The sequence below is a fragment of the Aspergillus ibericus genome (genome assembly GCF_003184845.1).
Source record: "Aspergillus ibericus CBS 121593 unplaced genomic scaffold BO80scaffold_2, whole genome shotgun sequence".
Taxonomy (NCBI): domain Eukaryota; kingdom Fungi; phylum Ascomycota; class Eurotiomycetes; order Eurotiales; family Aspergillaceae; genus Aspergillus; species Aspergillus ibericus.
This window is the reverse complement of record NW_020292100.1, coordinates 1,310,896-1,337,882: the sequence shown is the minus strand read 5'-3', so window position 1 is coordinate 1,337,882 and position 26,987 is coordinate 1,310,896. Positions and strand designations below refer to the sequence as shown.

The window sequence follows — 26,987 nt, the reverse complement described above, 5'->3', positions numbered from 1 at the left end:
TTTATGAATTGATGAGGAGTGCTAACAGATAGTATCTCATGTGCTCATTCATATGGAATCCTACATAACCATACAGACATTATACAGCAATATTTTACAACAGGGCAGAAACAGTCACGGCAGCGGCAAGCACACTCGCAAGAACAGTGGGGAGTACACCATAGCCCCCATTATCATAGAGAGTCGTCGGCTCATAGGTCTCTGGGGTGGCAGTATTAGTTGTCCCGTTCCAGCAATATCTCTGGAAACACTGGGTGCAGAGATCCGGTACCTCGGTGTTGGTACGTTCGAAGGACCGACTGAGAATGGCACAGCCCACGCAGGCTGACCAGTCACTATCGCGACTGCCGTTGCCCATCGTCGCCACATTATATCCGTTGAGGATGATGCTGTCTCTCTCGGACTCGGGGTATCTGGGATCAAACGTAGACACGTTGGAGTAAGCCACGTACGGGAAGTTGGGGATGTAAACAATCAGGGGTGCAGTTCCGGTGGTGTTGGACGCGTCGCATCCAAAAAATGTGGGTCGCGTGTTGAGGCCTTCGTTGACGAAGGTGTTTTGGTCGGGGATAACGGGGAATGCGGTCCCATTGGCGATTCCAGTCGTGTTTTGGCTGCGCTCGTACGTCGCGACCAAGGAGGTGCCGTTCGGCCAGTTGTAGGTGGTGTCAGCGGAGGAATCTATCGCGAAGATGACATCCACGTGGCGCTCTGGCTGGATCAGCGGGTGCAGAGGGATGTTCTGGAGGTCCTCTCCGCCGTCCACAAGGTCCAGTTCTGTCTCATCGGCAGATGGTGATGTGGAATTCGCCCAGAGGTAGAAGGGATTCGGCGCGTAGACTGCAATATCTTCGTCGTCCTCTCCGATCTCTTCCAGGATATCCGTGAATGCATTCTTTAGGAAGTCAGGAAGGCTGGTGGAGTTGATCTGTAAGAGGAACTGGTTGAACAATGATGATGATGTCCCCATGACAAACCCGGCATTGTCGAAGCCTCGAACGCAGCTCTCGTTGCTCGGAAGAGACCCTGCCACAAACCGGGACCCCAGATACTGGAGGGGAACGAAGCCGTACACGGTCGGGTCAAAGGTGCCAAATTCCCAGGGATTGAACTCGTAAACCGTGGCGTTGCTGCTGACCAGCAGCTCATCGGGGTATCGACCATCTGCAACCAGCACAGGCATCGGCATATCTGCCTGCTGGAATGAGTCGGTCAGCGCAATGGATGACCAGGTGTAGTCGATGCCGCCTGCAGAAGCGTTGATGAGCTGGTATGAAAGAGCACGGCCCCTGGTATATAGTTAGCAATGCTGAAGCGAATAGAAACTTGGGTCATACCAGTAATCCGTAATAGACGTCTTATACCCTGCATCTTCCTTGCCAGACACGGCGTCATAGATGTCCTTGTAGTAGTTTGCAGAGTCCACGATCTGAATGCTATCTCCCTCGGGGCCTTCAAAGATAGAGTTCTGGAACTGCCAAACACCCCCCTCCTCTGGGGTCTGAAGCGACGAGACGGTGGAGAAGTTGTTCATATAAATGGATCCCACTAGCCATCCCCCACCGCTCAGGCCAGCCAGGTATGTTGCCGATTGCAACAGCCCACCCAACTGGCCGCTGTTGGTGGAATTCTCCGTACGGCTATCGAAAGCCTTGATAGCTCCAGCTCCATTCATCAGCGCCCGATACCCTCCACCGGAGAAGGCAATGCCGATATTAGGAAGATTCGACGTGTTGCTAGAAACGCGGTCGAGGTATTCAACCGCATCGAAGTTTGTGATGTTGACATGTCCAAAAAAGTCCCTCATCGCCGACAGGGTCTTGTTCCGCCGGGTGTCGAGCCATGACGACTCGTTCGACGAGAGCGTCGTCGCACTACGCACTGTCGGACGACTTGCGGAACAGGTAACCGTAGATGGGGTGTAACCATCAGGCGCATTGGGTAACGCGCGCTGCGTCAAGTGTGTCTTGGGTGCGCTGTTGACGCCGATATCTATGCCTATTCACCATGTGGTCAGGATCAGGTCGGAAGCTGCGGAAGACAGCAATGGAATGTGATTAGCACTGATGACTGACCTGACAACAGACCTGCAAAAGCAAGCACCGCTGTTAGGAACTCCATATTAGTGGTGTTATACGCTGCTCTTGCTACTAGAAGGCATAGTTCTCTAAGGAAGAAAAATTTCAGCCATCACGGGGGAGGGGTCACTTTTCTTTTGAACGCGACTACGGAAAGGCTGTTGCTTAGCCAAGGTCTTGGATCGACAAAGACAGGGAGGCTAAGCGACTGGACAATGCTGGGGCTGATCATAGTGACCTCGCCGGGCGGCCTGAAGAGCCATCAGCATCGATAGCTGATTGGTAGGCTGGAAGAAGACAGCATTGTGATGCAGCACATGGTTGGTGATGGTGGAGAGGCTGGGTTGGGCGTCCAGTCCGCAGCTGAATTGAACCATCGTGGAGGCACTAGGAGGATTTAAGTTAGCCAGCATCATTCGTGGTTCGATCTCGGGACAACTCGATTACCATTGGATTCATGAGCGGGCCAGACCAGCTGATGAGTTCCAATCCGAGAAGCAGTTTGCTTGGAATGGATGTTTGCGTGTAGTGGAGAGCGTCGTGCCAGGCAGCTGTCAGGAAGAACCCTGGAGACCCTCCGATCGGTGGGGCCGCTGGATGCCGGGATCCACGGGCTGGGTAACTCTCCCGTCAATTCACGTCAGCTCGTATTGCCCTCGCTCGTGTTTGCTTCTGCTTCTGCCTTGCGCGTTGCGTAGGCATCCGGTCAGCCATGGCTCGCTGCGGACGGAGCGGGGATCAACTCCCGGCCTGAGGAATCCACAGTCATCTTAGAACCACTCGGCATGCCCGATCGACTAATAGGATAGCAAACATCTAACTATATTCAGATGACATTTACTCAGCTACCTCCTAATAACTATCCATAGATATTTACTCACACAACCGATACATCACATCCGTCCTCAATGTATACTTCACCCCCCTAACCACCGGATCCCCCCCATGCAACAAATCCCTCTGCTGAAAGACCAACACGGAGCCCATCTTCGGAAACACCCTCAAATGCCTCTCTTTCTCCTCATACCTCGGCAAAAAGCTCGTCGCACCCCCCAACAACTCCCCCTGTACATCCAAATTCCCCTTCCCACCCCCCTCCACCTCCAACCTCTTCATCTCCCTCCCCAACACCTTCAAATCCTGCTCCCCACCCCCATTCAAATAAACCTGCACGGTATAATAACTCCTCTCCTTCCCATCCGGGGTCACATAATTTCCATCCCAATGCGGACGAAAATACTCCCCGCCTTCGTATCTCAGGAATCGTAATCGTTCATTCAGCCGTGTCAATTCGAACGTCTTATTCCGTCCCGCGAGGCCCGTCACCCGCGGTTGATTGTCAATTTTTTCAATGCCGAGTTGTTGGAGGAAGGGGAGGATCCGGGTGAGAATTCGCTCGGCGATGAGGGAGTCGTCATAGATGATGCGGCCGCAGTTCCGGGTGTCGGTTGCGAGGGCTTGTTTGCCGTTGCCGATGTTGATGAGGGCGCGGTCCCAGATGGGGTTTGCGGTGGGGGTGGACGGGGGGATGGTGCTGCGTTCGGCGAGGTGGATGAGTTGGGCGCATTCGGTCTCGGTGAAGGCGTTGTCGATGATTGCGGCGCAGAGGTTCTTGTATTCTGGGAGTGGGGGGGAGGAGTGTTCGAAGTCGATGGGGTGGAGGTGCGCGGTGGGTGGGGGTGGGGTGGTGAGGAAGTTGGTGATGGGGATGGTCATGGTGGAGGGAGGGAGTGGTATGTATTGTGTGTGGTGTGCTGGGTGTTTTTGCTTGGGGGGGGTGTACGGTGTATTTGAATCCATGAGGAAGAGGCTGAAGAATGGCTGTTGGACCCACTGCTGCGCAAGGCTGAGGCTGTGAAGATATTAATTAACTAGTAAGTAGTAGTCAGGCCACAACGTGTTGGCTGGGTACGAATCATTCAGCACTAGGACGGGAAAGGATCCTACACAGCCGCGTGAGTCATACGAATCTACAGAATCAAGGTATGGGAAGGAATATAGCGGGTATCATTAATATTCACTAAACGGTGAGTCCAGTCATTTAGTATAGCACTGCCTCCTCTCCATATCTGCTCAGAGATCCCAATATTAGGATTTGAATCTTCTTCATTTGCTACCCGTTTTGCCTCTGCGGTAGGCTTCTAGTCTTATTCTCTTGCCTACTTACGCCAACTGCATGTGGTGCTTAAAAAGATGCCTGTCCAGGCTTTGGCGTGTTTGAAGATATGGTCCAGAAGCAGATGGGTTCCCAGTCCATATCATCACTGCTTGGGTTCTTCTTGGTCGTACCCCCGGCAGCCGCCCCAGTCTTATTTGCTTCGAGTCCGTGTCCTTTCCAATCATTTCGCGGCGAACTTGTCATTCAGCGCGTGATAGAGCAGGTATATACGGCGAGTGCATTCCAGGTTTTCGCCTGCTTTGATCAGGAACATATTCCCCGATTACTGAATCGACTGATCAGTTGCCTTACTTGAAGATGGATAGTCTGTTGACTGCCTTCTTTCTGGCAGGTCCTTGTTAATCTAATTGAGGTAGTTGATCAAGGTCTTGTGCCACACATGGCCTCAATCCACTGGTTTATTTTCTCTGCCTCACCGTCGGGGAGTCATCCAAGCCTGGCCGCTATCGATTACGATCAACCGTTGGACCTTCGCCAGGATGATGTTTAGCCATCCCGAGACTCGGTTCTTCTTAACCATAAAAGATGGTGGCAATGCGTAGCTTAGGCTCCTTGGTGTTCGTTCAAGATCATGTTGGTAGAGATGTCTGGCTAGAACGGTCCATTTTGTTGCTAAATCTTCCAAAAAGAAATAGAAGGCCAAACATATTGGCATACCTCCTCGAGACGCTCCGAGATAGCTTGGCATAATGGTTGGCGCCGTCGTTGTTGGCCTCGTAGCTCTTCCAGAAAGTCCCACGCCATTGATCACGAGAACAGATTGTAATGAGTCCATCCAGGTGTTGATGTTCGATCCTTCGTGCCCCGTGTCTTCTTTCGAGAACCGGGCCATGGTCAGTGTCCATCACTTCCGTCTCTTCTGTGAGTTTGCCCAGGCACAAGGAGTGATCAGGGACGACTTTGCAGAGACCCAGGTACTTGGCCTCCCTGGAGAGATCTTTACCCGGAAGGCCAATGTGGTGTACTTTTGAGGGATGGGACCACCCACCAACATGAGGATCTATGCCAGGTCCTGATACTGTATCCACCCAACGAATCCAACGGGGATTGAAGGGTCGAAAGACACCTTGTGAATGATAGCATAAACTGAGTAGTTTGTGCAGGGTGGTGCATTTCATGCCCCTGTTTGTCATGTCTTCTGTTCCTTGAGAATTCTCTGCGAGTGTGCGTAGTACGAGGTCCCCGCGTGAATAGCTGCTCCACTCCAAACCTTGTTAGAGACTTGGGGCTTCTGGCGTTGCTATATTTTGAGCGAAAAGCAAATACGATACATCTTCGTTCACTGCCTCATCATCAGGTAATCCTTGTTTCGTTCCCTTCTATCGCACGACATCAAATCCGTCAATCGGTTTAGACCTCGGAATTGGAGAATATAGCCCAAGACCGCCTGGGTCTTGTAATAGCGCTTGACAAGGCTCTTGTGTCTGATAATCATCTTACCTTTGTCGCATCTATGCTATTCCAAGCGACAAGGTTTCCTCCTTTGTGGCGCCCCTATCAATAGTAGGCAGGGTTTCCCTCCTTCGGCATGTCTTCGGATTTCTTGAACACTTTGAAGTCGGTGTGGAGCGCACTCCTCATAGGCCGCAAGAGATACCGAGCTCCTCGCTATAACTGACATGACTCTTGGTGTTTAGGCTGCTCCCGTCGCTTGGGCGACAAGAATTAGCCTCTTCTTCTTCCAACCGTATCCTCAAGTCTGGCTTCGGTTCGCACATGGAATTCAGTACATATGCTTCTACCTCACAGAGCTTCTCTATAACGAGGTCTCTCCTAATAATGCTCGTCAAAGCGTGGCTTCCTTTTCGCTGATATCGTCTTCAGCCAGGACATGTAGTCGGCAATTAGCGCTGGGCTCTCGTGGGGTTAGCTTTCGTGACTTTCTTATCGCGTAGCCCCTCCTTATATTGCCCCTCAAAACAGGCTTCCTCTTTTCGTAGTCGTCAGGTAAAGTTCCAGTCTGAGTGCGGAGATCGGCTTCTTATTGCCCCTTGGTCCGCACATGCAAGAGCTAGGAAGCGTTGTGATCCCAGGGTACAGGAATGGTTACATGCTCCCTTCCCCGTCCACCTCGAGGTGGATCAGTCGGCCCACGATAAAGATGTTTCGTGTCGGCATCGACTTAGAGATTCAATCTCAGCGCGGAGTATTTTGGCTTCACCAATTCGATGGACCGGGTCCCACCACCCGCATTCTTTGGGCCTTCTTTTGGACCTTGACAAGATCGGTGCATAGACACGGTCTCGAGGCTGAGTTATCCCACCACTTATCCCGGTTCAAGAGATCTTAGTCCACACAAAATCCCATACAGTGCTGGGATTCCAACATACATGAACGAATCCATGCGCGTCTCTCCGTCTTTCTCGATATCTTTGAGCCGAGTGCAGATTTGCGGTCGCTTGTTCTCACCATTATGCTCGTCCCGCCAATTTTCTAATTCGACGAACCCGCATCATCTGTGAAGCTCGTTTCAGCGGCAGTAATTAGGTTCCAAATTTCGGGCCCGAAGCATTGCCTCTTGAAGCAGAGCCTGTTCTCCCTATACTTGCCATGTCTTCAGTGATAACCGAGTTCGTTTGTCGGGAAGCTAAAGACATTCTTGGTAACAGACTTTGGTTTTGCAAGCTTAGATACGTTTATCAGCAAGACGGTGTTGGACTTTTGCGTGGCATGATAAAATCCATGGATCTTGTCCGTCGTCTCCCGTCAATCCCAAAATCAGGAGCTATACTTGTGAGGTTCAAGCCTTTGGTAAGGATGACAATTGAGCGGACTTGTATTAACGGCTGGTCGGGGTATGTCTTCTTCCGAGAGGATGCCTTAAAAGCTTAGAAGGCATCAGCAGCATGTAACGCATCTTGTAATCCCTTGTGTGTCGGAATAACCCAAAAATTGACTCGTGATGACTGTTGAGACTTCTTCACGATGCCTGCCCCTCGGATCTAGTACCCCACGCCGTAAATCCCTCGGCCAGGACAAGGTACTGAGCTAGAGCGCTGATCAATAAGTACACAGGAGAGGCAGGTCGTTGGAACTGTCTTGACTGTGCTCGTATATGGTTATTTGGCCTTGAATAGTCTCATACCCGAGCTATTCACCCGGAAAACCCATGGAAATCAAGCTGCCGGGTTCGAGATTATATAAATCGTAGGCGCGTGATATGACAATGCTGGCTTCGGTAAAAGACCACAGGGAAAGAGACCCACGGTAAAGGCTACTTATGCCGCAGATACTCAAAGTAGGTTGATGTCCCCTTGTCATACAACCATGTGAGGAACTATTCCTCGTCACAGCGGAGCCCTATGGCTCGATATATAGGGAGGAAGAAAGAAAGCGACAGGAAATGGGAATATGCGCCTTATATAACGCTCGATACAGTGCACTCTGGGACTTCGTTTAGAGGGATGTCGACAATTGCCTTTCATAGGCTGGCTTTTCCCGTACATAAGATGCAGTCAGTCCGGCTACAAGGATATGGATGAATTAAGAACCGGAGCAGTCCGGTGGATGTTCCGGAGACATAGGCTGGAGACGATAAAAGGCAAAGCTTCGAGGAGATTGGCATTCTCCTCTGCGGTTTGTTCCATATTGACTACTGACGAATGAACATTACTGTGGATTTCAATGAATGCCCTGAAGGTCACTTTGATTAGTAGATTGTGAAGGAACATCGCTGGCTGTTGCTGGCTATCGTGAACTTGCTGTAGGCCATCTAGAAGGTTCTGCACTGCAAGACTCAGCAGAGGCGTCCAGGGGCAGGTGAATCCGTAATGCAATTGATGCCTTGCTAGGGAGACATAAACACACCTGGACAAGTATTGCATGGGAGATACGACGAGTCGCATACAGTACCTCGAGTGGACACCAGTTGGCGGGATGCCGGCTTCACAGGGATGTCGCAGGCATGTGACAGCACCAGATCCGGCGCTTCCAGCCAGCTTGGGCAGAGAAGCATGGTGTCCCTGACGATCGGAGGGACGCGACCGGTCTCGACTGGCCGGAGTATGCATGTGGAATATTCTAGCAGTTCAGTCTGTTTATTTTAATGATGGTATCAACCGGAGCGGGGTAGCTGTGATACTCCGTACAGAGACTTCAGGGTCATCATGAACAGCCCCAGAGGTGAAGTAGAAGCAATGGATGATAGCGAAATCGAGGACACGTCAGCCATGCCGGAGTTCAGTCGGAATCAAGGCCTCCCTAAGGCCGTGGATGAGGGAAAGCAGGTTGGAAGGAAATAAGCTACGCGCCGGGGAGCAATTTCTGGCTGGTCACACGCCCGCGGAGGCCCCAATGCAGTTAGGCTGGCCAGGGGCAGTCTGGAACCCGGGGATCTCGAAGCCATCATGGATGTCCAGTCCACTGCCGACTTTCCCGCATTTCGGTCCTCGCTCTGTTGACCGACTCGATCGGTGGCTGGAAGGAGCTTGCATCTTCAGAACTCCACACAGTACTCAAACCGAGACCTGACGGTGTAGAAGATAGAGTACCATTTCGGTGCGGACTCGGATATTACGGTTCGACAAGGCAAGGCTACATACCCGATGGGCGCGGTAATCATGACTTGTTCAGCTTGTCTTGTGCTGAAGATAGGAAAGGCCAGCGATAGCACGATGGTACGTGGAGATGGAATCCGAACCCATGGACTATTCGCATTCGCCGGAAGCGACATTATTGGCTAGCTTAAGCTTCAATATCAATAAACAAAATTAGAATGCTCACGGGACCAGCTGCAGCCGCCGATGGATGCAGGCGCCCTGGCCAGAATTCCGGGGCCGGGTGCCCAATATTTCAGGCAGGAAAGCCACCGCAACCCGGGAGGCCCAGAAGGGTAAAGGGTGATACCTCCCACGGAATGGATGATGGGTGACTTCTTTCCAACAGGAAAACTATGATGGTCACACGGCAACCCACGGATCTGCCTCGATAGCCGATTACACTGTTCTACATTTGGAGTTGGGCCACAACAGCATAAGGAACAAAAGCAGGGGCCGAGTACGGAGTCTAGCCATACCTCAAATGGTGGTAATTGTTCTTCCCCGGCCCTGAGCATCTGGAAGCAAGGTATGGTGCCTGTTTCAATAGAACCGGGGTTGTAAACACCGAATTTCAAATCAAACTCCGGCTCATCACATAGTGGTCGTGATTATACTCCGTAGGCGTGATCGTACCCGAGGCGTGATGCTGGATGTGTTACAATATGGGATAATTGTCAATTGCACGGTATGGCCTGCGACAGGGCTTGAGCTGGTATAGAAATCCGAAGCATCACAACCCAAGGTACAGAGAAACTGGCCAATAGGGGGAATTGGACTTGATAAGCTTGCTGTGTGTAGCGGTACACAGGACCACGCTGCACAAATGATCGAGTACCCTGTCAGTATCCTGTTCATCCCTAGAAAGTGTGTCGCCAAGGCGCATGAGGATGATCTCCGGGACGCGTGACCGGCATCGAATGTTCGACGGATGGATTGTGTGGCTTCCCGACTGTCATGATGGATGGTGGTTCTGCCATCCGCTCTGGGGAGCTTCTTCCGCCCGCCGAGCCCACTTTGCCCCATTCCGGGGTTGCTCTTTTGGGCAACCCGAGCCCCCCACGGGGAGTGGCCAACTTGTTGCTGTTCTCGTCGGTACCGCAGCAACTTCGTCGGCTGGACTCACGATGCCCTCATGCCGTATCGTTACTTCATGATGATTCAACTTTGTCATCCGTGCACATGTACCCTATTGGCTATGCCTTGCCCGCTGGTCTTCTCCTTCATTTACGTGCGGGGAAACTGAATGTCTTCTTGTCTATGTCATAATGAAAGGCAACCTTGAGAATTGTGTATCTAGCTATCTATATCGCATCGAGGATGTCCGGGATGAACAGAAGCCTACTCCGCAGGTTGCTGGGGATGCAGGCTTGCCACGAACGAAGCCGAATGACCAGCTGGTGGAACCTGACGGTCTTCTCTATCCCAATCCGCCCACGCATTCCCCGGGTCTGGACCGCATCCACCTCTCCCTCGCAGCTATTCTTTCTTGGGTGCTCGTACCAGTTTCCGGTGCTCACATGAGCCCTCAGGATTTGTTGGGCCATCAGTCCCCCTGAGGAACCCATGGCATCGTGACATATTTAAGGGCTTGCCCATCGTGAGCTTTTGCCATCATCGAGTCACTCTGCCTGCTCTCACTTGCTTCTACAACTGACTTCATTACTTTCTCCACACTCAAGACCTCATCTCATCCTTCCAACTCTGACTATCACAATGTCTGTTTCCTTTGAGACTACCGATATTGCGCCCGCACCTGTCCCTGTTGTACAGGATGGCCCTTGTCTCGGCTCCAAGTCCAGGATGCCCGAGTTCAGCCTGGCTGGAAAGGTTGTCTGTGTCTCCGGAGCTGCGCGCGGCCTGGGTCTGACCCAAGCGGAAGCTATTCTGGAGGCCGGTGCCAAGGTGTACGCTCTTGACCGTCTGGAGGAGCCCGTGAGTGTCCTGAAGCAAACCTTACAGTACCTTCTGACACGCGTCACTTCTAGTCCCCCGAGTTTTACGTGATCCAGCAGCGCGCATTGGAGGAACTGGGCACCGAACTTCACTACCGTCGCATCGACGTGCGCGACACGGAACTGTTGAACACCGCGATTGAAGCCATTGCCAATACTGAAGGTCGGCTGGATGGCCTGGTGGCAGCGGCCGGCATCCAACAAGAGACCCCCGCGCTGGAATACACGGCTCGAGACTCCAACACTATGTTCGAGGTGAATGTCACGGGGGTGTTTATGACCGCCCAGGCAGTTGCCAAGCAAATGATTCGCTTCGGGAATGGAGGCAGCATCGCACTAATCGCCAGCATGAGTGGCACCGTTGCCAATCGGGTATGTCTGTTACTAGCATTTTGGCCTCGCTTTGACTTCCGTCTTGTACAACGACTGACTCATCGTGCAGGGTCTCATCTGCCCCGCATACAACGCCAGTAAGGCTGCGGTGCTCCAGCTGGGTCGCAACCTTGCCATGGAGTGGGGACAGTACAACATCCGGGTCAACACCATCTCGCCGGGCTACATTGTGACCGCCATGGTTGAGCAGCTGTTCGTGCAGTACCCCGAGCGCCGGGACGAGTGGCCCAAGCAGAACATGCTTGGCCGGTTGTCGACCCCCAATGAATACCGTGGCGCGGCGGTGTTCCTGCTCAGCGACGCCAGCAGCTTTATGACTGGTAGCGACCTTCGCATGGACGGTGGCCACGCGGCGTGGTAATTCCATTCTGCACTTGATTCGGCCACTCCGGGTATGGCATTACATCATCCTCTGAATCTTATCACTGCACCTGATTATCGCATGGCGTTGGGAGCGAGCATCATCTTACTGGATTATCATGACGTCTGCCACTGGGGCGAATTTTCTAGCGTTGGTGTCTGGATGATTGGGTTGACACCTAGAGCTACTACTGTATTTAGTACCTTCCTACATATATCTCTTCCAACCTAATCACCATACCCTCAGTGCTACCACAAACATACCCCACCCCCCATTCCCACAACCAATAGCCTCCTCGTCTCTAAACAAAGTTACCTAAGTGTACCACTTAGCTTTGCAGATCGGACATCCCCAGCCACGTCGGATCACACATGACCCACAGACATCATCACCCTTCCCCACAACTCCTTCTACACTAGCAAACTCCATCCCTACATACTCCGTACTCACTAAACCAATGAATAATGCTCTTACTACTCCGTATTAAGTCTAAGAATAATCAAATCCAACCCGCCAAGCCCACCATCCGGGGAAATCAATCTACCCCACTTAATCGCCGCGATGGCCGATCAACCCCGCATTCATCAACGGTGCTGAACCAGGGTCGGGGTGGGACGGAGGTGACATCGAGGGTGGGCTTTTCCGTGGGTGCGGAAAGTCAAACAATATCATCAGGATACGTTAACTTCAAGTTAGTATGTATGTAGATGAGGTGCCCCCGGAGATAATTGATTAGGAGTTGTGGTAGTGGGTTTGTGTTCGCTGATGGGTAGAATAACCTTCTGAAAGAGTTTCTATTGTAGATAGATGGAATAGAGGGAATGGTAGGGTAAGACGGAGAGATTCACCATCTAGGTACAGTGTTCATTCGTGCAGCTCTTACCAACTGAGACTACGGCAACCAATTACCTAGACATAACTATAGTACACTACGGAATAAGTATGTAGTATCCGCTGACTACAATCCGGAATCAAGTGACCTTAATACCATAGACTACCGATCATCTGAAAATCATACTCCAATAATCATCCCATTCATGATTCATGTAAACCAGTAATCCCGATCCCAACCGAGCATCCATCCCATCCCATCTCACCTAAGACAAAACCCCAACATACATACGCAAATGAGATGAAGGTATACCCCACAAAATAAACATCCAGCCCTACCACGTGAACCACAACCCCAATCCTAGATCTAATGTAATCGAATAATATCCCATATCTAGGGTATGAAACGAGCTCCTTGCATGAGGTACGGACCACGAGGCGAGGCGAGACGGGTATCTGGATTAGGCATCAATATGGGTCGACTCAGCTGGGCAGATTTATCACGAGATTTACGTCCGATCTTGTATGTGGGTAATATTTGGTTTGGGTTGGTGGGTTCGGCATGGGGATCTGGCTTACTTATGGCCAGTTCTTGGGATAGGCTGGCTACTGGGTGTGGAATAAGTGAGAATGTATCCCGTGATAGATGCTGTTTTCAGGTATAGATGGTATGTATAAGACCTAACTAGGTAAAATATATTCCACGTTGGACTTTTTCGAACGTCTGAGTAATATGGAGGTCTTTAATGACCTGTGGTTGTGATGCAGCCACAGTCCACCCTGGAATTTTTCATGTGTATGATAACTTCGTAGGCAACTAGCTGATTAGTTACCTCTTATTGTGAAAACTTAGTAGTCGCTTTTGCTGCGTTATGGACTTCTTCTTGTATGTGTGAGCCTTTTTGCGCGGCTTTAATATTGCGGTAATTGTGGATAGGGGGGCTCTGGATTTATCTTCTTGTTTCAATGAAAAGCGCCGATATAGTACTAGTAGCAGCTTGGATCAGATACAGCAGGCTCCGTTAGGCTAATAGCATATGGTTTGACTTGACTCGACTATGAATGATTCATAAGGTATTCTCCATCGGATGCACTGCACTGCACTACACACGGAAGAAACTGCTAATGCAAGCACGGAACTCGGTTTCATCATGCTTCTTACCAACAAACTCAGCATTGGAAAAAAGCACTGACCGCGGAATCTGGTATCTCCAACTAACCCCTTTCTCTCCGAAAGGTTCTAAGCTCCCCCAGGTGTGGAAGAATTGCACCAATTCCTATACATTATAAGCACCAGCGAGCTCGTCGAGACCGCCACCGGAGTAGAAAACCCCCTCGAACAAGTCCTCAAATCAATCAGTGAATGGAACGCAATCCTACTTCTAAAGGCATGCGATATATTCCTCGAAGTTCATTGGACCGCCGATCACAACGTAATCGTTGGTCTCTGGTGAGAACCCCCGCCCCTTCCTCACAATCTAACCGGCCCTGGATACGGGGAGTCGGCTATATGTGTGGAAGACGTGTACTCAGATGGGTGCAATAGAAAGCCACCTGAGCGAGGAGACTTGTAGAGACTGGTGAAGATGGATATGAGCGGGCGACAGATCAAGAATGTTGTCAAGACTGAAGTTACTGTCGAAGCATGGGCGTGTGCCGTTGGAATGGAAGCATGTGGAGATGGCGTTGAAGATTGGGAATCGTGCATGATCGGAAAGAAAAAATTCGATTCTTGGGGGGGAAACAGTTTATATTTAGGTATATATCTTGATATGAAGTACCTTCATGTCTTCACAGATCCCAGAGAATGAACCAACCAATCAACAAACCTTTTGTGTTGCAAGTTGGAGATGCCGGGGAAGTAGATTCCAAGTGCAACAGAGTTTGGCTGCCGAATTTTGATGGGGTGCGCAAGTGGTCAACGGGCACGGCCGTAATTCTCTCCTGGCCAATCAGAGAAGTGAAATTGATGCATGCCACTACCGGTCTATTATCGGCGAGCGCCTGGATAGATTTAGGCGGTTCCTTTTGGTATTCTTCGAGAAAGATAGGCAAAGAAACAATCGAATCATATGCAGTCGTTTAATCTAACCTAAATTACTAGCTGTACATGTATTGTAGCTGCCTACATGTACCATGTTTCCATTCACACAATCAAGGATTAATCAGGCTACCGTCCCTAGTTTACCTATTGGTTTCCCTAACTTGAGAAAGGTTGCATAGTTGACAGTTACCAAGCATCCCTAGTTGTACCTAACTGCCTATAAGTGTGGGTTCATGCCGGGATACCAACACAAACATAGTCGCCTACATCGAAATACAAGCCACTAGATCCAACAGCCGGATTCCATGCATAAAAAGTTATCCAGGGAGATATCAGCTGCAGAAGCGACCTTGGCACAGTCATCTCCAGACTGTACTAGATAGAACCGATCACAGTCGCTGACCATTCCAGTTTGAATCGGGGAGGGATTCGAGATAGCGGTGCCCGTGTGTGTAGTTGAAGTCGTGGTCAAAGTGGCAATTGTGGTGGTTTTGGAGAGAGTTGAAGTTTCCAACGTGGTGGGCGTAGACACGGGTGCAGTCGTGGCAGAAACGTAATTGACTTCGATGCAATAGTCGAATCCCTCGATAAGGGTGCAGGAGGTTACTAACTACCCTGTCCCGGGATCCAGCGGTGCGCTCGATAAATGGATGCCGAGAAGCGCCACCTTCTTCCATGAACTGTTTCATCTTACCTCCGAAAAGAGCCCTGACTTCACTAGTCAGCATCTCAGACCTAACTACCGTGGGTTTGACAGGCTGCATGACTGACGTGCTCTCTAGTGCGGGTGGCGGAGGGTCTTGTACAATCTGTGACGGCCGCCAACACTGGTAAGCATGTGCACGATATCGTGGGTAACCCCGAGTCGTATGCGTGGTTTGCCGTGGCTAGCTGGTCCTATCTGAATCCACCATCGGGAAGAGAGCCTGTGGTATTCCGTGGGCCAGATGCCACGGCTCAGTGGAAGGCAAGACCAGAAACATCTACAGGGACATGAGCCAGCGCTTTCTTTCCTCACTTTGTCCTGTTGAGTAGGACCTAAAGGAGAAGTCCTCGTCGGTCTAGGGGTGATGTACTTAGGTGTCTATAGGAAGTGATATCAGTCTAGCTTCGCGCTCATCTGCCCGGTATGAAATCGGATGCAGTCGATCGTAGTGGATATAGTCCCAAGAGACTCTCTGACCGGCAGGACGACGTAGCTACAGCCCTAGGCGTACCCTGCTTGATATGTATGCCCGCATATAGATGTCCTGACTGCCGTTCTGGCGTTTATGTTTCCGGGACTAACGATAACCACTTAGACCAGTCAATCAAGGGCGTACGGCTCCAAAGTAGCAATGTAACAATGGTCTACATCGAGTCCATAGATTCCTTCTTATATATCTGTGTTTCGGCAGGGGTTTACTAACCATCAGCACATTATTCATGGCTACGTTTCTTCGTCTATCAAGATGATATTCTGTAACTAGGAATATCTAGCATAGAACTGAGGAAGGAATAACAACAATCCTCGATGGTCTAACGGTCATGATTTCCGCTTGTCAATCCTGTTCAGGAACAAGCGCGGGAGACCTGGGTTCGACTCCCAGTCGGGGAGATGTTTTTCTTTTTCTTCCATCTTTTTGCCCCCTACATTCATTCCTGACTGGGTTGTTCTGCTTTTTGTTGTGTTGTGCTTGAGTGTTTTTCTGTGGTATGTTGATTGATGTGTTGGGATTGTGTGGATGATCAATCATCTTCAATTGAATTAGGACACGCCTTCGTGCCTGTCGGGAAGATATATTTCCTACTTCCGATTAGTTGGTATACATGTACTGTTGAGATCGGAATTGATATAGACCTTAAGAAGAAGATCGCAATAACTATGAAAAGGTACCAAAGGAAATAAGCACCAAGATTTATGTAACCTTAGGGCTCGGGCGGTTACATGGAATACCAGGTAGAGTGTAACACGTCTACTCCGTACTCCCTCGCATATGGAACTTAGGGCCTAGGAATTATCTACCGTGTCACAGCACCAAGATAATTGCATAGTTTGTTGAAGGTGTGTACTGGGACTGAGGTTAATCTGCAGGTATCTTTCAGTATAAGCAGTATATCATGGGTGTTTAGATCTTTGGTTGATGTGGTATGTATGTTGATTCGAGGTTGTCAATTGACGGGAAAGACGGGAGAGAATGTTGAGAGAAGGATGGTTTGTCGGAGATTGATGAGGTTGGGTTGGTACTTTGCTTGTTTGGCTGAGCTGCATGTACATAGTATGCGAGTTAGGTGGAGCTTGCAATCTTTGCTTTCAAGTATGTTATGAGTATCACTGGTCTGTGTATAGCTTATTTAAACGTGAACATGAACATGGATTATTCGATAGAGTAGAGATATAACGTCCTCGCCAGGATCAATCAGTCATGAAGCCACCCCTGTCATAAAACCATCCTCAATCCATCTACCCCACGCACCAACCCATTCCATCCCATCACAAACCATAAAAGTCCATATACTCATACACCCCTCTAGTATCGTACATCTCATCCCCCACTAATATCCCACAATTCCCAACCAGAACTATCCAATATCCCCCACGACCCCCCTCCCCCCTAACCTCCCCACGACCCCCCCCTTCAACCTCAACATCCGCTCAATCTCCCTCTCCCCCATCCCCTGCCTATCCCTCATCGCCAACACCTGCCGAATGGTCAACGCATCCAGAAACTCCCGTCCCTGGAACCCCATCTTCCCCATTGCTTCGGTCTCCTGTTCCGCGGCTTTGGTGATGCGCTGGCGGGCGGAGAAGACGAGTAATGCGGGGTTGGAGGAGGGGGGGAAGACGGTGGGTGTGGTTTGTTGGTGCTGTTGGTGGTGGGGTGGGTATTGTTGGAAGGTGCTGCTGGGGGAGTAGGTTGGGTTGGGGGTGACGGGGCCGATGGTGCGGAGGGAGGCGGCGAAGTCGGGGTCACGGCCGTCGAGGTCGATTGCTTTTTATCTCTGGTTAGATTTTGGTGGTGAAGGGGATGGGGGAGGGGAGGGGAGGGGGTACCTGATGAGCGTTGGAGGGAAGGGGGTTCTTTGGAGTGGTAGGTTGGACCTTGGGGGTGGGAGGGTCTTGGTGGTGGTGGTGATGGCTGTGGTTGGGGCTGTCTGGCGGGTTTGGATGGTGGTGGTGGTGGTGGTGCTGAGGTCGGAGGTGATACCGGCTGTTTAGGGTATTGCCGTCGGGCCGCCTGCGCGGCGGACCTCACGGGCTTGGAGGATGAGGCGCCCATGAGTGTGTTCTGTGTCTTGTGTAGGGGTATGTAAGTATACTCCGTCCTGAGTCTGGGTGAAGCAAAGATGGAATTCGCGCAGATCGGGCGGACTAGCCGGTTTGGGATGCAGCCGCGCGGGTGACGTCAGCTCCGGGACGATTATCTGTTCTTTCGCCCCTGCCTAGTGCCTAGTAATAGTACGAAGTGGTTGCTACATTTAAATTAAATCTAGCTGGGTGTGTAGTGTTCTGTTTGGCATGTGTGGATATGTGTACTGCATAGCGAGTACATTTTCCATGCATAGATTGCTACAGTCAAGCTACTGCTACACTCATACAGGGTGATTCAAGCCCAAGCAGATCGTAGTAGACAGTCCAACTGTTTACCGGAGTCCAGCGAACCGTCTGCCCTGGACCTCACCCAGAGCACGGCTGCCGCTGATAAAGGCGACGGTGCCGACCACCGCGACAGCCGGGAGGAGCTGGAACAGAGTCCAGGAGGTATAGTATAGGAAGAAGAGGCCCTCAATCGACAGCAGAGAGCCAAGGAACACGGCGTGAGGGATAGGGGCCGACTTCAATGCCGTAGGCAGGTGGTTGACGTTGGCGCCGAGGAAGAGCCACTAGAGCCGTTAGATAAATACTGGCAAGCAAGCAGGATACTTACCACACCACCCAACACCGGCAACGTAGCGAGCACCAGCGCGACAAACGCCAAAGAAATCACGATCGGCGGGCTCTGCGCATCGGCCTTGAAGATGTGATGAATCTCAGGAAGCTTGCCATACCGCGACACCTCGACGGACGGCACCGGCTCGTCCGGGTTGCGGGTCACCGCCAGCTGAAAGGCAGCGCCATTGTATGCGTCCGCGTCGCCGAAGGATCCGATCAGGAATCGGGCATCAAGAGGCTCCGAGGCGGAGAGGAATTGAACGGGAAGGTCTTTCTGGGTCTGAGACACATCAGCGTGGTCCAGCACGGCGGTATCTGCGGGTATCCTACCAGGTCGAGTCGGGATTTGCCATTGTCCTTCACATTGAACGGGTATGAAATATCCAGTCCAGTCTCGGGATCCTGCAAGAGAAGAAACACCTGGTGGGCGTTCTTTCCCGCGCGTCCTTCCTGAGCTGTCAGGGTGACCTTCAAAGTATCGGCGGTTCCGAGGGCGACGGGCTTGGAGAGAGCCTTGTTATCAGGGATCCTGTCAATTGAAGCAACATCAGCCAGCGTTCTTTAAAAGCTGTAGCGTTAAAACAAAGCGGCATTGAGCGTACGTTTCCTTCCGGCCCGCACCGATGCCAGCGCCCTTGGTGTTAACTGACACGGTGGCATCAGTAAATCCCCAGGCGGAGGCGGTCGCGGTCGGGATGGCGGCAGAAGCCAGCAAGGAGAGCTGAAGAACGGAATGCCACAGCTGCATGGTGAACGAGAGACCAGACCAAGAGACCGAGGAACCAAAGAAGGAGAAGATGAAAGCACAAGAGAGGTGTCAAGTCGCCACGATCGCAGGAGCAGACAGACGAGATGCGCTAAGATAAGCGCCCGCGGCTTTGGGGCAAGCGGCGGTCCAGTGACCGCCCGCCTTACCTGCGCAAGCCCTAATTTCCCGGCGTCGATGGAGTTCGGGCTGCCAAACATTTCTTCCTCCTCATCGTCCGGACTATCGGGTTTCCCTGCCACTGTCGCGATCCCGGAGATCCTCGACCGGCTTGCTGTCACTCCTTTGCGCTATCGCCATGTCTTTCACGCCCCGTCGCTAGTCCCGGGAGCCCCCTGCGCCTGCTGTTTGCCTTTGCGTTCCGACTCCTCGCCTCCGCTTCACCGACGAAACCCCCAGGACTCTGGCCTCCACGGATCGCCTGGGACGGTGGTGGTTGCAATTATCTGGAGGATAGCTGGTTACTGGTATGTGGGGAAGACTCTGGACCTCTGGGACGCCGCCGTGGGTCGTTGGTGCACGGGGTCGGTTTCCAGGAGGTGCCGCTCCTGCTTGCCTCCGTTTTCCGGATCGTCAGTCGGGATCCATTCACTGACACCCACCGTGACTCGCAGGCCCGACAACTACAGAACCCCCGTCGCATTGTCCCTCCGATCGCAGCCCCTGATTGCAAGAGAACCGCTGTAGTCCGCTGGTCATCTGTCCGGTACCTCCGAAGTGTTCGTGGTGGAGAGGAATAGACGGAACCGGAGATCCAGGTCGTTGAGGGAGTCGACTGCGATACGGCGGACAAAGTCAACCAGTAAGCCGGCGATTGTGTTGAATGGGTCGGTTGCGATGAAGAGTGAATCGAGCCATTCACTGCGAGGGTTGCTAATAACAGCAGTGGTTGGTAGGGCTTCAGTTGCGAGGGATTTGGGTTCCCCCGCTACTCTTCCTCTGGACTTGACTCCGGTACTTTTCTCCTATTCGCTTTGCATTCTGATATTAACGGTTGTCAGAGAGAAACCCGACGCAGTTTATCTCGTGCTTCACGGAAAACCACTCGTGAACCCGAATCCCACTCTTACTCTTTACCCCCAACGCCCGTCACCACGTCTTTTGAAGAATCTTTTCCCTCTGCCAAACGTCGCAAGACGCAACGATCTGTGCCGCAAGACGAGACGAACGTATCGTCTCAAGAACCGACGGAACCGATTCCGACAGTCTCGGGCTCTTTGCAGACCAGCGTCTCGAAACGAGACCGCGGCAGGAAATCGACCCTAAAAAGTGAGGCTGTCCTGGCAACGCCCACCGCGTCCACTTCCAAGCCAAAGTCGCGACCGGAGCAGTCTCAGTCGACGCTGCATAACTTTCTGTCCAAGAAACCCCAAGATCGACGCAAGTCTCTTGCTACGCCCAACGTGTCTTCCACCAATCCCCCTAACTCTGACGACTCCACCATGAGCACTTCTTCCATCCGCAATACTCGCAAGTCGATGCCCGCCCAGCTGAACGGCGTCGACAGCGACAACACCACTTCGGTCTCGACGCCGCAGCCGTCCTATGCAAACCGCAATCCCCAACGGGCCAGAATGACCAAGACCCCGCAAGTCAAAGCAGAGCCCAAGTCGGTTGCCTCGGTTGCCAAATTGCAAAACCAGAGCAAACCTGCGACTTCTGTCCAGCCTCGTTCGACCCCAAATACATCCACCCGATCGCGCCGTCCCGAACGCAAGTCCGCTGCCACCAAACGCTTCACCGATGCACAGACGCCATCTGCAGCCACCAAGCCTGCATCTTCGGTGGCCACCAGAACCAGCTCTCGTCCCCAGCGTTCGACCCGGAAGCAAGCCGCTGATGCCAATGCCATGGACCGTAAATCTGACCCGGTGTCAGCCCCCAATACGCCCTTTCGTCGGGAGGTCGCCGACAGCAGTGAAAGCACGCCAGCGCTGGATGAGAAAGCTGCCGGGTATGAAGCCACGCCTGGTTATGATGTGGACACTCCTGGGCTCGAAGGCAACACGCCGTACGGCGAGAATTATCCCTTTGATTATCGCTCCGACATGTATCGCAACTATGGTCTGGATGGTAGTCTCGATGCTCCCGGGTCACCTACGGCCAGCTTCTCGACCACTACGTCCGCTGCTCGCACGTCCGGACGCGCCCGAAAGCCCACCATCAAAGCCATGGAGTCGATGGAGTCCGAACGGCGGTTCCGTCGGAATCACACTCCGTCCGTGAAGCCGGAATCCACTCCAAAGGAAACCGGAGAGCCGGCGGGCAAGCCTGCGACTCAACCGACCAACGCGCCCATGCCAGGACCCGCTTCGCAGGCCGTCGAGTTGGACCCGGCGGTTCTCGCCAACCGACTGCTGGACCTGGCTGCAGCCGCCGTGGCTCCAGAATTCGAGCCGGCCCCGGAAGTGGAGGGCTGGCTGGAGGAACTGCGGCAAGAATTCACCAAACGACAAGAGGGTGATATCTCGACGCAGCCCACGACCGAGTCTGAGGAGGCGGGGGCTGGGGGTTCCAGTAAGCCCCCTTCCCCATCTGACGCCGCCCCCCAATGGACTGACGAGGATGGCTTCATCTACACAGGCCAGATGAACGAATTTGGCGAGGAGCTGGTCACCGTGGGACCTGGATACGCCTGGTTCCGGCCCACCAACACGTATGGCGACCAGCTGCTCCCCCAGCCCCCGGTCCGTCTCAAGTCGCACGAGCAACTGGCCAAAGATCGGATTTACGGATTTCCGCCGCTGATGGGCGAGCGGAATTTGCCTCGCGAGAACGTGCCTTTCTTTTATGAGAATGTCGACGAGGTGAAGGCGTTGATCAAGGCCCAGAAGGAGGCTCAGAAGAGGGGGATTCTCGTGAATCGAATGATGCCAGCGGCCTACATCCAGGAATTGATTGCCAAGCATGATAACAACGCAGAAACGGCGGCGCCTAGTGAAGTGAAAGAGACCAAAGAGCCGACGCGCAAGCGGCGTCGTGGCGAGACATCCGAGACTACTCAGGCGTCCAAAAGACGACGCAGAGAGCCGTCGCCACCCCGGGAGAAACCCAAGACGCTGCGAATCAAGCTGACCCTGAAGGGCGCCGCAGCCAAGAAGCGATCCCATTCGGACACGGAGGAAACGCCTGCCGAGACGATCAGTCCGGAGCGGCCCAGTCCATCCAAGATCCTCAAGCTGTCCGGCCTTCGTCGCAATTTTGCTGTCGAGTCAACTCCGTCCACTCCTGCTGCCGAAGCGAATGCCACGAATGGAGCTGATACTGTGGAGGGACCTGAACGACCGGAACCGAACCTGGGCACCACGCCTGGGGGGCGTCCTCGTCGTCGCGCGGCAGCGGCTTTGATGGCCGAATTCCAGAATCATGCGGAAGAACGGGCGCGTCGAGCCAATGCGCGCAAAAAGGGACCATCTAGCGACAAGCCGGATGATCCGGACCAAGCCAATTGATGCCACCTACCACCTACCACCTACCACCTACCACCCTTGTGAGATTACATCTCGGCGCTCTTCTATAATAATTACAACTTGCTGTCACCCATGATCTGGCTACTTCACCATTGACATGCGTGATACTCTTACCACAGTCTCTAACGTATGACTGTTTGGGGACATCTCTGCTGACATCGGTGGCATCGTATTCATCTCCGGAGTCCGGCGTGTGACATTGTAAACTTGCTTCAATAATCTCGGATAATCCTCATGTGGTACCCATCGAATCCGGGGTCATCGGGCCTACTGAGGTGCAGTCACCTTCGATACTTCTCAACATTGAGGATCACTCGCACTCTGCGTGGGACTCTAACCCTAGAGTTTCTATTGACCATCATGGTGACTGGATGTGTCAATTACTTCTCAACTATCTCCACGCTGAAATCACACATGCTCAACACCGCGGCACTCGCATCTCCACCCGCGGAGCTGCTACTCGACGTGACTGCATCCCATCCATCTTATTCCAGACTCCGCATGTCTCAACCAAGGACACCAGTGACTCATGAAGCATACCAACTCACAACACCCCCCAATCGACTACTACATCGGAGTTCCGGCCTCTATCGACATTCAGCATAGCGTGTACCCAGGTTCCATTCTCGGCGTTATTTAGACCCTGCGTTGTATTCCGTATATGGCCCGTGCATTGTCATACCTCGAGACCGATTCCACAACCCTTACTTCTCAGTCTAGAGGTATGTATCACAGACCGATCCGCCATGTGTCATCCGTGTATCACCACGACTAAGTTGGAGGCGGTTGCGCTGTATTGTATTTTGCTTGTATCTTAGGATGGGTCTTCCTTTTTTCTTTCTACTTGATTTGCTGTAACCGAGGGCAAGGCTAGCTGGGATTGGTTGTCTTATGATTCCATTGCATACTTTGTAGTAATCTATTGTCCTGTAGACGGAGGTAGGATATATGATGCCTCAGGCATACACCCAACCACACGCAGCAACCAGCCAACCAACCAATCACTCCGACAGAAAAGCGACACCTGACTTTTCCGCCTCGCCTCGCCTCGCCGATCTCTCCAGCTTCCTACTTTATCTACTCCCAGCCTATCACTTTCACAATTAATAAATCCCACCATCATATAACCACTATATCTAGTTCATACAAGAGAAACCCTACAAAGAAGAAGGGATAGAAAAATGGTCTCCTCGAACCAAAAGACACAACCTCAGAAACCACGCGTGATGGTGGATTTGCACCGCCAACCACATCCACAGCAATACCAGCCACAACAAACCAGAATTCCCCCTCGAGGAGGAGGAAGAGGAAGTGGTGGTGGGAGAGCACCGGTGCACGATATCCGCCAAACGACAGAATATAAAGCTGCTGCGAGACGGTAAGTCCCCCCCCCCAATATACATTCATCCTTATATCCTGTTACTTTGTGGGTTTGTTCTCGATTTCTCTATTCTATGTCATGTGTATTGTGGATGAAGCAGTGGAGGTGTATATGTATGTATATGTATATGTATATGTATATGTATATGTATATGGGAAGGAAGTATTCTATTTCGATACGATTGATGAGAGATGATACTAACTGGTGGTGGTGGGTGGGTGGGGGGTAGATGGTTATCCGTCATGGTGGCATTGCCGATCTTGATGTATACGTCGTGGAGTTTGTATGAGCGGAGTATGTTTATATCCCTTTCTCCTAGCTTGGGTTGTTTTGTGGTTGGGTGTGAGTGATGCTAATGGTGGGGATGAACAGCGTATGGAGAGAAGAGTCCGAAGAGGGTTATTCCCCATTCTTCTGCTTCTGCTTCTGCTTCTAGTGCTGATTCTAGTGCTGCTGGTGCTGATGGAAAGAAGTCCGAGTAAGAGATGCATTTGGAATGGCTGGGATGAGATGGAGTTGTATTGTATTCTATGTACTGTATTCTACGTCACTTTAGTTCTTCGTGTGGAGTATAGCATGCTTATTGGTGACATTACTCCATTCCGAATGATTATGCATTGTGGGCTGGGTGGGAGGGGTGGTATGTGGAACTCTTTAATATCTAGCAGTTATAGGGGAGAGATGGATGAGGGTTCTATTTGATAATTATTTCATGAGGGATTGATGTTTGTGTATCATGTTATGGTAGAGGACTCGTAGTGAGATCGAATGGAATACGGCCTATTTGGATCATTGAATATGAAATACTCATAATCAGTATATAAGAGATACTACTCCAGTAGAGCAGAGCCAAGTGGTTGTGGCTAGGCAAAACACTCCCCCCAATCACCCCCCGATCGCGCAAAGCTCAATCCCCGCACAAAATCATCCCGCGTACATCGGCCCAACGCATCTACTTTACACCCATGTAGTGGCACCACCCGATCATTCACCAATACCCGCACCAGCGATTCCGCCGTCTGACACTGCATCATCTCCACGTACATCCGCGCCGCGAACGGAACTGTCCACGCAGACGAGTAGCCATCTGTCGCGGTGATATTCTCAGCGGAAGTGGAGGACAAAGCGGTGGTCCCGTTGTACAGTCCCAAGGCGAACAGAATCGAGGTGATGCCGTTGTCATGCGAAAAGTCCGCATATAAGGTCGAGTTGAGCGGAAAGGTCGTCGGGTTCGAGTCCAGCGTGTGGTTGGTGCTGGTGTCGTCGTGCACCGGCGTGTGGGTGAGTCGGGCGATCAGCTCGTTGGCGTAGCCGACCCCCTGGGTCGGGCCGAGGGGGTTCCCGGCACCGTGGCCGTAATACTTATCCAAAGACTTGAGGTAGTTGTAGTTGATCCACTCGTCGTGGGTGAACAGGTCACAGAAGGGAGAAAGCGTGAGGTCGACCGTATCTTGAGAAATGGTATCGAACGAGCACATGTCCATGAGGTAGGTCACCTCCTTACTCGTCAGATTCACTCCCAAATCATGCTCCAGACGCGTGCGAATGGCCGGCACAAAGGTAGCGGTGAAGTTGGCTTCAATGTCATCTGCCAATTCGCTGTCCTCGAAGACGGTGCAGGTGCCCGGGTCGAGGGTGTTGTTGGCGGTGCTGGCCTCGGAGATGACCACGTTGATCTGAGCGGACGACTGGCCCGGCCGGGCGCGAGGATCCTTCCGCTTGGTGTTCTGGAAGCCCTCGATGAATTTCTGTCCGGAGGCGACCACGCGGCTGGACCCCGAGGCGCGGATGAATGGGACAATGTCCTTGGCGAGCGATTCATAGCGCTGGTAGAACTTGATGCCCGAGTTGACCAACTCCTTCTCGCCGAACGGCGTCAGATCATCGGCACCCAGACTGTAGTTGTACGACTGTAGAAACGCATACTTCCCCGCAAAGGAAGTCGCATCTGCCTGGATCTTCTCGATCAGGGCCGCGTATTTCTCCCCCTTGGACGCGGTAGGATACCGCGCGCCGTGGCGGGAGAGCACCTGCGCAAACGTGACGCGACAGCCAGCTGGCACGTCCGGGGAGATGGCCGACTCATTGGCCAGAGAGAAATACGGCGCGTACTGGCCCCAGAGATGCGAGGTCTGAGGAAAGCATTGGTAGCCCTGATCGACCGTGTCGCAGGTGGACTGGTTTCTCGCCGGGAGTGCCAGTCCGGAAGTAACTCTGCCCAATGTCAGCCATGTTCCCTATCTAGATAAAGAATGCTTTATCGGTGGGGATGGACATACCCGGAGAGCAGATACAGAGGAAGGAGAACCGCCGAGACGCCCATGATGCCCACCAGAACCAATTTCTGAACAAGTTGCAGTCGCCGGCGAGAGTCACCACGCCGGACCGACCGGTCCTCATATAGCCCCCTCATTCTCCCTCGGCATGTTGTGTGATGCCCTACTAGTTCAGGTTAGGAGCTGAATGCCGACCCACGTGCAGGAGCCGGTCACTCCGAATGACGGGATCTGGCGAGGAGTGGCGATGGACGACGGGTGGAAGTGGAGAGACATGAGAAGGAAAGTGAGTCTAAAGAATCTAGAGAGATCGGTTCCTGACCGACTCTCGTTATTGTCAGTCGCAAGCTGTAACAGCAGCTGCCGTGGGCGATGCTGATAGGCTGCCACCGGGCACGTGCCCGGGCGGGTGATTCCCGTTGGAGGTCTGCCGGGTGCCTGGATGCCCCAGGCCGTTTCAGATATCCATCCTTGAAGTCTTCAGCAGGATCTAGCACCCACTAGTAGCCACTACTTCCTAGCTCACTACTTTCTAGCTCTACGGCTGAAGAATCAGACCCATCCAGACTCGTGTCGGCAATCGTCATGGTATTATACAGTCTATGATCGCGCCAACCACAGAACAGACCGCGCAGAAGTGAGACCAATATCTGACCCGAAAGACGAATAACCACCTTCCTGAACCATCGTCAACTAGAGCTGTAGCAAGCAGTATGCAGCAAGCCGTGAACAACATGCAGATCATTCATTCAAGTAATGACAACGCCACCCAGCATGTCCCAACAATAACGTGCAAGACCAAGAG

At 52.3% G+C, this 26,987-nt stretch overlaps 12 protein-coding genes and 1 non-coding gene across 13 annotated transcripts; 6 read left to right on the top strand and 7 right to left on the bottom strand.

The window, feature by feature from the left end:
• Positions 1-94: 94 nt before the first annotated feature.
• Positions 95-2,121, bottom strand: BO80DRAFT_344885 (lysophospholipase family protein; the record flags this gene model as incomplete). The annotated part of the gene is made up of 3 exons (XM_025715298.1): positions 95-1,289; positions 1,338-1,998; positions 2,076-2,121. 3 exons carry the CDS (start codon positions 2,119-2,121, stop codon positions 95-97), a joined length of 1,902 nt encoding a protein of 633 aa, XP_025580328.1.
• An 830-nt stretch (positions 2,122-2,951) lies between these two features.
• BO80DRAFT_431119 (uncharacterized protein) lies at positions 2,952-3,794 on the bottom strand (the record flags this gene model as incomplete). Its single annotated transcript, XM_025720727.1, has 1 exon — positions 2,952-3,794. The coding sequence occupies one exon, from the start codon at positions 3,792-3,794 to the stop codon at positions 2,952-2,954; it is 843 nt and encodes a 280-aa protein (XP_025580327.1).
• A 324-nt stretch (positions 3,795-4,118) lies between these two features.
• BO80DRAFT_86437 (uncharacterized protein) lies at positions 4,119-4,787 on the top strand. The gene is made up of 2 exons (XM_025724864.1): positions 4,119-4,468; positions 4,589-4,787. Exons 1-2 carry the CDS (start codon positions 4,304-4,306, stop codon positions 4,745-4,747), a joined length of 324 nt encoding a protein of 107 aa, XP_025580326.1. The 5' UTR covers positions 4,119-4,303; the 3' UTR covers positions 4,748-4,787.
• Positions 4,788-7,405: 2,618 nt separating this feature from the next.
• On the bottom strand, positions 7,406-8,462 carry BO80DRAFT_86474 (uncharacterized protein). The gene is made up of 3 exons (XM_025724865.1): positions 8,339-8,462; positions 8,065-8,290; positions 7,406-7,984 (listed from the first exon to the last, which is right to left on the bottom strand). The coding sequence occupies exons 1-3, from the start codon at positions 8,426-8,428 to the stop codon at positions 7,722-7,724; spliced, it is 579 nt and encodes a 192-aa protein (XP_025580325.1). The 5' UTR covers positions 8,429-8,462; the 3' UTR covers positions 7,406-7,721.
• Positions 8,463-10,508: 2,046 nt separating this feature from the next.
• On the top strand, positions 10,509-11,501 carry BO80DRAFT_440726 (putative short chain dehydrogenase; the record flags this gene model as incomplete). The annotated part of the gene is made up of 3 exons (XM_025721143.1): positions 10,509-10,727; positions 10,781-11,119; positions 11,190-11,501. The coding sequence occupies 3 exons, from the start codon at positions 10,509-10,511 to the stop codon at positions 11,499-11,501; spliced, it is 870 nt and encodes a 289-aa protein (XP_025580324.1).
• A 2,211-nt stretch (positions 11,502-13,712) lies between these two features.
• BO80DRAFT_86268 (uncharacterized protein) lies at positions 13,713-14,182 on the bottom strand. The gene has a single exon (XM_025724863.1). The coding sequence runs from the start codon at positions 14,038-14,040 to the stop codon at positions 13,804-13,806; it is 237 nt and encodes a 78-aa protein (XP_025580323.1). The 5' UTR covers positions 14,041-14,182; the 3' UTR covers positions 13,713-13,803.
• Positions 14,183-15,883: 1,701 nt separating this feature from the next.
• Positions 15,884-15,973, top strand: BO80DRAFT_t20. Its single transcript has one exon. It is a non-coding gene; the product is annotated as a tRNA-Asp (tRNA).
• Positions 15,974-16,938: 965 nt separating this feature from the next.
• On the bottom strand, positions 16,939-17,677 carry BO80DRAFT_461028 (uncharacterized protein; the record flags this gene model as incomplete). The annotated part of the gene is made up of 2 exons (XM_025722425.1): positions 17,411-17,677; positions 16,939-17,348 (listed from the first exon to the last, which is right to left on the bottom strand). Exons 1-2 carry the CDS (start codon positions 17,634-17,636, stop codon positions 16,939-16,941), a joined length of 636 nt encoding a protein of 211 aa, XP_025580322.1. The 5' UTR covers positions 17,637-17,677.
• A 189-nt stretch (positions 17,678-17,866) lies between these two features.
• On the bottom strand, positions 17,867-19,119 carry BO80DRAFT_372357 (putative oligosaccharyltransferase subunit ribophorin II). The gene is made up of 4 exons (XM_025716523.1): positions 18,892-19,119; positions 18,620-18,818; positions 18,285-18,569; positions 17,867-18,240 (listed from the first exon to the last, which is right to left on the bottom strand). Exons 1-4 carry the CDS (start codon positions 19,035-19,037, stop codon positions 18,001-18,003), a joined length of 870 nt encoding a protein of 289 aa, XP_025580321.1. The 5' UTR covers positions 19,038-19,119; the 3' UTR covers positions 17,867-18,000.
• A 1,378-nt stretch (positions 19,120-20,497) lies between these two features.
• Positions 20,498-22,507, top strand: BO80DRAFT_431116 (putative GPI-anchored cell surface glycoprotein; the record flags this gene model as incomplete). The annotated part of the gene is made up of 1 exon (XM_025720726.1): positions 20,498-22,507. The coding sequence occupies one exon, from the start codon at positions 20,498-20,500 to the stop codon at positions 22,505-22,507; it is 2,010 nt and encodes a 669-aa protein (XP_025580320.1).
• Positions 22,508-22,633: 126 nt separating this feature from the next.
• Positions 22,634-23,186, top strand: BO80DRAFT_86234 (uncharacterized protein). The gene has a single exon (XM_025724862.1). The coding sequence runs from the start codon at positions 22,760-22,762 to the stop codon at positions 23,129-23,131; it is 372 nt and encodes a 123-aa protein (XP_025580319.1). The 5' UTR covers positions 22,634-22,759; the 3' UTR covers positions 23,132-23,186.
• A 414-nt stretch (positions 23,187-23,600) lies between these two features.
• On the top strand, positions 23,601-24,609 carry BO80DRAFT_86200 (uncharacterized protein). The gene is made up of 3 exons (XM_025724861.1): positions 23,601-23,903; positions 24,136-24,200; positions 24,279-24,609. Exons 1-3 carry the CDS (start codon positions 23,707-23,709, stop codon positions 24,386-24,388), a joined length of 372 nt encoding a protein of 123 aa, XP_025580318.1. The 5' UTR covers positions 23,601-23,706; the 3' UTR covers positions 24,389-24,609.
• A 73-nt stretch (positions 24,610-24,682) lies between these two features.
• Positions 24,683-26,522, bottom strand: BO80DRAFT_421187 (histidine phosphatase family protein). Its single transcript, XM_025718544.1, has 2 exons — positions 26,186-26,522; positions 24,683-26,120 (listed from the first exon to the last, which is right to left on the bottom strand). The coding sequence occupies exons 1-2, from the start codon at positions 26,227-26,229 to the stop codon at positions 24,770-24,772; spliced, it is 1,395 nt and encodes a 464-aa protein (XP_025580317.1). The 5' UTR covers positions 26,230-26,522; the 3' UTR covers positions 24,683-24,769.
• Positions 26,523-26,987: the final 465 nt, after the last annotated feature.